The sequence below is a fragment of the Gigantopelta aegis genome, chromosome 4, assembly GCF_016097555.1.
Source record: "Gigantopelta aegis isolate Gae_Host chromosome 4, Gae_host_genome, whole genome shotgun sequence".
Classification (NCBI taxonomy): Eukaryota; Metazoa; Mollusca; class Gastropoda; order Neomphalida; family Peltospiridae; genus Gigantopelta; species Gigantopelta aegis.
Window position 1 is genome coordinate 63,212,509 of NC_054702.1, and position 7,610 is coordinate 63,220,118.

At 35.6% G+C, this 7,610-nt stretch overlaps 1 protein-coding gene across 1 annotated transcript; it reads right to left on the reverse strand.

The window, feature by feature from the left end:
• Positions 1 to 3,335: 3,335 nt before the first annotated feature.
• On the reverse strand, positions 3,336 to 4,817 carry LOC121369940. The gene is made up of 2 exons (XM_041495022.1): positions 4,074 to 4,817; positions 3,336 to 3,988 (listed from the first exon to the last, which is right to left on the reverse strand). The coding sequence occupies exons 1-2, from the start codon at positions 4,549 to 4,551 to the stop codon at positions 3,336 to 3,338; spliced, it is 1,131 nt and encodes a 376-aa protein (XP_041350956.1). The 5' UTR covers positions 4,552 to 4,817.
• Positions 4,818 to 7,610: the final 2,793 nt, after the last annotated feature.

Here is a 7,610-nt window from a genome sequence, read left to right on the forward strand (position 1 = left end):
ATGAATAAATATTCATGCAACAATGTTGTCTCAATGAAAGATTTCAGTGTGGTTGTGGATACAATGTAGGTAGTTGGTGACACTTGGAAAACAATCCACGATTTGGACACTTGGTTTTACAAATGGATAATTAATAAGCAGTATGTTCCAAATAAACAATAATGATCCGAATATCAGTATAAGGAAGGAAAATGTTCTATTTAACGACGCACTCAACACATTTTATTTACAATTATATGGCGTCAGACATATGGTTAAGGACCACACAGATATTGAGAGAGGTAATCCGCTGTCGCCACTTTTCGATTAGCAGCAAGGTATCTTTTATATGCACCATCCCATAGACAGGATAACACATACCATGGCATTTGATGTACCAGTCGTGGTGCACTGGCTGGAGTGAGAAATAGCCCAATGGGCCCATTGACGGGGATCGATCCCAAACCGACCGTGCACCAAGCAAGCGCTTTAACAATGGGCTACGTCTCGCCACTATCAGTATGAGATGATTTACAGATGGGATGGGTGTGTCAGGAAGGAGGTTTGAGGTATTTGTTATGTCAGCTTAATTGCTTTAATAAAACAATTTTGCCAAATGGTTATTAGTATGAGTCTGTTTTTCATTTGCACTACCTTGGAATTTGACATTTTTCAGTATTTTACCAATATTTACATTTTTTATTCATGGGGTAACCTATCCCAAATTCACAAAGTAAAAGTTTTTTCTTCATATTTAGATAATGAATGTGACATTAGATGGTTAGGTATGATCTGAAGACAGTCAGGGAGGTTTTAGGTAAAATTACAAATTTAAACCCATTTATCGCTATTTCGTCCATTTTCAGACACATCCCCCCATTTAGGGGTAACCTACCACATATTTACAAAGTAAATCTTTTTTCTTCACATTTAGGCAGTGATTGTGACCACTAGGTGCTTAGGTATGATCTATGAAACAAAATTGGAGGTTTTGGTAAAATAGTCAATTTAAGCCTGTTTATCGCTATTTTGGCCATTTTCAGACCTACCCCACATTCACAAAGTTAATGGGTTTTTTTTTTCATATTTAGGCACTTAATGTAATATCTAGATGGTTAGATATGAACTTTGGGGGAGGGGGTATATTGGTAATATGGTAAATTTAAGCCTATTTATTGCTATTTTGGCAATCTTCAGACCCCCTGTCTAGGAGGTTCGGGGTGGGGTGTGTGTGTGTGTGTGTGTGTGTGTGTGAATTTCACTTTAATAACTTTTTCCTATGTTTATGAGACCAAATACACAATTTTGGCCTGTATCCGAAAAAAGGTATATTTATCACCCCTCCCTTTAAGATCAAAACCGGTTTTAACAAAAGAATAGTACGTATCTGAACTGAACTGAACTGAACATTTATTTCTCTCAGGCCGTAATCCACGGCATATGAGGAACAATATATAATACAACAATTCACACTTTTTAACAAGATGACAGAGTAAAACTATTCACATAAGTATATCTACATAAAACGAACATGGGAATATAATTATAAATAATTGGTTTGGGTTTGCATACACAATAATAATACAATAAAGCTATGAGCCGGAGGGCTTGAAAGTATTCATAATATGTTTTCGGAGGACACCAGTTTTTTTACAATTAAATAATTCGTGAAATTTATATGTGTTTGGTTTGGATCGATAATATTTCGGTATATATTGAAGTCTGAATTGGTTAAAATATGGGCATGTAAAAATATAATGGAATTCATCTCCGATGTCGTTAGTGTTGCATAAAAAACACAATCTATCATGTAATGGTTTACGTATCCATCTACCTGTCTCTATTGGAAGATTGTGGTTTGATACTCTAAAACGTAACAATGGGCACCAATATTTTTTTTCTAATAAATTTAAATAATTTTCGAATGCTATACTGCTTTTAAATATTTTGTAACAAGATGCTTTCGATGAAGTGTCAATATGACTGTACCATGTTTGCAAAAATTGATCTATGAGTTTTGTTGAAATAAACATTTTCAACAATGAAGCACTATTAATACGCTCACAATGTGACCACCATATGTATGTGCAACCAATATTATCTAAAATTGATTTTATAAAAGCTATCCATTTGTGATCATAAAAATGTGTATTATAATCATTCAATAACATTCTGTACACTAATAATGATAGCTTGGACTGCTTCCCAGTAATCATCCTAAACCAAAATCCTATCATTCTTATTTTTACTGTTATATCTACCGGGAAGCATCCAAGTTCTCCATACAACATATATAATGGGGTGGATTTTCTAACAGGCAATAATAACTTTAAATATTTGCTATACAATTTTTCTATGCAGGACAGACTTTCAAAACCCCAAATTTCACATCCGTATAAAGCAATAGGTAAAACCATACAATCAAATAATTTAAGTTGGCATTGAATGGAAAGATGGCAACGTTTTCCTTGTCTAAGTGTAAAATACATAGCTTTTTGAGCTTGATCATATTGATGTTTTCGAGCATTAGTGAATTTATTGGATTTATGAAATATAATTCCAAGATATTTGTATATTTCTACATTATCTAGATTTGTGTTTCCTAAATGGAACCTTTTGGAATAATCTTTTTATTACCACTGAAAATTAGCACTTTAGTTTTTTTTACAATTTACATTTAGTTTCCATTTTGTACAATAAGAGTCGAAAATATTTAATAAATTCTGCATGTTGTCATAATTTTCGGCAAAGAGCGCTGTGTCATCAGCATATAGTAACACAAAAAGAACAATATTTGTATACAAAGTGGAATCTGTGAATAAGTTATCTATGCGGATGCCATTACAATCATTAGTTTTAAACGTATCCTCTAAATCATTGAGAAACATGGAGAATAATAGGGGCGATAAATTTTCTCCCTGTCTAACACCCATGGAACATTGAAAATAATCCGACATTGTGTTATGTGCACTAATGCATGACTTAATGTTCTGATACATATATTACTTTAAAACATTTACCATTAATACCATTTTGTATTAGTTTACCCCAAAGTCCTGTTCTCCATACTGAGTCGAATGCCTTGCTAAAATCTATAAAAGTACAATACAGTTTTTTCTTCCGTGCTTTTAGCAATTCGATGAGTCCATATAATGTAAAAATATGATCGTTCGTTGAGTACTCCTTCCTGAATCCGGCTTGAACTTCAGATAACAAATCATTAGTTTCTAAATATAATTTCAGTCTATTATTTACAGCTGTAAACAGTTTCCCGAGACAACTAAGTAAAGTAATAGGTCTATAATTTTCTGGAACAGTTCTATCGCCACATTTATAGATCGGTTTGATTATGCCAACTAGCCACGAATCAGGAAAGATGCCATGTTCAAACACAAATTAAAGAGCTTAACATACACAGGGACCATACAGCCGATAGTTTGCTTAATATACTCGTTGATTATTTGGTCTATTCCGCAGGCTTTATTGTTTTTTAGATTTTTAACAACGGCGAGTATTTCTTCTTGTAATATTGATTCATTTAGCATGGTAGTGTCCTCAAAATCTATATTAAAACTTGGATCTTTTTCTTCTGTTGTGTTGTCATCACTGCTGTTTATATTTTTAAAGTAATCGTACAGAGTGTTTAAAGGGGGGAGAGTAGGGTCTTGTTTTTCTTTTAACAGTTTCCAAAAGCCGTGGGTATCATGTTGACTAAGTTCTGTGAGTCTTTGTTCTGTCTTCCAATTGTGTTTGTTAACATATTTCCGTATTACATTTCTGTAGCTTTTACTGGCATTCAAAAGTCGTTGCTTATTATCAGGTGTTTTTCGTTGTTTGTATGCTGATCTCGCTTCTGTATACTTTCTTCTTAGTGTTCTGCAATGATTGCCAAACCATGCTTTGTTACGGGTATTTTCACGCTTGTGTCTGGCTCTGACGCGGGCTTGCGTGTAACCGAAAGTGTCGGCTGCGGTGTCAACAAATAGGGTCCCAATACGCTCCACTGCACCATTCAGCCAGAACGCGATCCATGGTGGACGTGCCTGAACCTTTTTGGATAGGGGCACGAGAAAATAGTTCCCAGTTCCCAGTACCATTCAGCTTTTCTTTCGAGAAGTGTTCACACAGTTCATTTAATATTACGTTTATGTCGTTGACTGTTTCTTTGTTTATATTTTCACTATAGTGTTTAGCCTCTTTAGTATTCCATTTCCTTGGGGTGAGTTCATTATTAATGACGGCGTGGTGTTTACCACTAGCTGTATGGATATTCAGTCGCATTGTTAATGGATTGTGAATGTCCGAGAATAGTGGTTCGAATTCGTTGACCTTGAATTTAAGAATTCTTTCCAAAACTGTGAATGAGGCTATGGCATAATCTATTACACTCGATCCTTTGCAAGTAGGTTGTCCTATACCCCGATCTTCGCCGACTCTTCCGTTCACTAAATACAAATTACTATTTTTACAAAGATCAATTAGTTTATATCCGTGACCGTTAGGTCTACTGGTATCTTGACTCGCTCTTTGTAATGGAATGCCAATATTTAATAAGTTGTTAGGTTCATTCATAAAATTGGAGATATCAGAAATGAGTGTGTTATTAGTATGTTCACCATCACAACTCACATAATCTACAAGCAAACTCGTTTTAGCATTAAAATCGCCGATCAAAAGAACATTATTTCCACTTAAGAGTTTCTCGTTCACTTCGTCTTGTATTGTGTTAAACGTATCATGGTTAAAATAGGGCGAGCCTACTGGGGGTATATATACAATTCCAATAACAGTGCTTAATACATCTCCCTGTGAAATAGCGTTAGAAAGAGTAAACCATAATACATATTGGGATACAGTTTTATGAATATGTACTTGATCTGTGAGCTTATTTTTAATTTCCAGGCATATGCCCCCTGATCTTACACTGGATTCAATATTTCTATTATTAGTAAAAATTGTATAACCTGGTATTTCTACGTGATCAATATCGTTAAGTTTAGTTTCAACTAAACATATTAAATCATACTGATTGATAAAATCTATAAATTCTGGAATATCCAGTCTGCTGCTGAGACCACACACATTTAAATATACAATATCTACATAGTCACATACGCTTATTCCCTCTGAATAAGAATGTACACGGGGAATATTTACAGTTTCGTATTCACTTGGTGTTGACAAGTCCTGACCGGTGTCTCTCCTCCGGCATCCCTATGGTCGATATTCCCTTGGTGAGAAATTACGTGCACGTTTGGCCGCGGTCTTGTTGGATTAGTACTCTTTCTACCAAGTCTGTGTACACGGTCAAAGTTAATACAGCTTTCTATTTTCATTTTATCTTTCAAAAATGTTTGTAAAATCGCTTCTGTTTCTTCATCGTCTTTTTCCTCAATACCGTTAAAAATAAGATTGTCTCTCATTGATCTGGTTTGAAGGTCTAACACACAGTCATGCAACTCGTTATAATCACCGCGTAAGCTGTTGACTTCATCAAAACCATTACGCACTTCTCTCACCTCAGTTTTTATTTTGTCGACAACGTCCGCCATTTTCTTTCTATCTGAACGGGCTTCTTCGAAGCTTTCGTTTACAAAGTTTATAGACTCAACCAAACGTTCTTTGTACAGCGCAAGAATTCTCATTTCATTTTTTGAGACAAACCCTACAATTTCAAATCCGCAAACGCACCTGTTAACTGAAATTGACAACAGGCTGTCGTTTGTGGTTTGCCGAGCAGTGGCCGCACAGGCAACGAATCGAGCGTATACTTTTGACGTTCTCCGTTCATAGCGAACACACACGAATTTTTTAAAAGTGCAGTTGAACTTGTATTTCATATTTGTGCATGATATTATTATATGGCAACCAGACACTGTAACTTTAAAGTCGCATACCCTGGTTTAAATCTGTGAAAATAGACACTGAGTTTGGTTAATCTTCAAGCCTGGATCGAGTTACAACAGAGTGAAACAAGAGTCTTTGACACTAAAATGTGGAAACATACCTTCTAAAATAGACGAATTCGTCTCCATAACCCTTACTTTTTAAAGATACGTGCGTTTTCAGAATTATAAAAAAATGCATTTCGTGGTATTATAAACACCAGGCTGACCACAAACACTAAGGATGTACGGAAATGGATATTCTAAACAATAAAATATAAGTGATGTCTGCTTTCAGTTGTCAAAAACAGCTTTAATAGTCAAAAAACACGTTATAGTGTTTAAAAGCTAGGCACTGGCACTTTAATGCATATGTGGTGAAGATTTCCTGTGCTTCACCATGGATTGTGGTGGAAACTACTGTTTACGCCGAGTAGCAGCACATTAAAATTGAGATATTCCTGATGAGTTAATAATGCAAATATGTTATGTGAGATCTATTTATTTGTAGTTATTTATCACAACTGCACATACAAATAGCAAAATACGACACTTGCAGCTTTGATAATGCACCTTTTAACACTAAACAGTTGACCGGCCTCGGTGGCGTCGTGGCAGGCCATCGGTCTACAGGCTGGTAGGTACTGGGTTCGGATCCCAGTCGAGGCATGGGATTTTTAATCCAGATACCGACTCCGAACCCTGAGTGAGTGCTCCGCAAGGCTCAATGGGTAGGTGTAAACCACTTGCACCGACCAGTGATCCATAACTGGTTCAACAAAGGCCATGGTTTGTGCTATCCTGCCTGTGGGAAGCGCAAATAAAAGATCCCTTGCTGCTAATCGGAAGAGTTGCCCATGTAGTGGCGACAGCGGGTTTCCTCTTAGAATCTGTGTGGTCCTTAACCATATGTCTGACGCCATATAACCGTAAATAAAATGTGTTGAGTGCGTCGTTAAATAAAACATTTCTTTCTTTCTTTCTTTTCACTAAACAGTTGTTAAAGTTTAAAGATTCGGTCTATAGCGTTTGTAATATTCGATACAAATCGCGGCATTAATAATGTAACTTCAGCAATCAATACGGCACAGAATTCTTTACACATACCGTGTATGCTGTCATACATAAACAACAGTAACATGCATCATGGAATTATTCAAGGTGTGAACATTCATGAAACATGTGTGAACTTCAACATAGAGAGCATGTGTCTGAATAGAAAATTTAAGGTTAGTGAGATTTTTTTATTTTATTTTAATATAGCATAAAAATGTTTTGATATATAAAATAGTAACTGCTAAAAATCGATCTTTAGAAACAAAATACTCAAACGGCTCATCATTTGTACACTTTCTCGAATGCTTGTCAACATAACGTCCTGTGGAATTCAATAACTGCAAAAAACAAACCAAAAACCCCCAGACAAAACAAACAAACAAACAACAACAACATAGCAATTTGGTTTTTGAAAACAGATGGCCCTATCTGAAAATGGCGCTGGGTACAGATTTTAGTTTGTATCCATTAATCAAATGCTTTTTATTGGCATTAATATGCTATTTGTTTTACATTGAGAATATATTATTTAATGATACCCAAGTACACTGTTTTGTCAAGACTATGGTAAGTGTGGACCGTCATTGTCTACGTATTGGGGAAGAAAACCCTCATCGCTACATGGATTACTCCTTTCTAGTCGACGCAAAGGACTGTTTACATCAGCACATATCACGGCCTTTAAAGGGA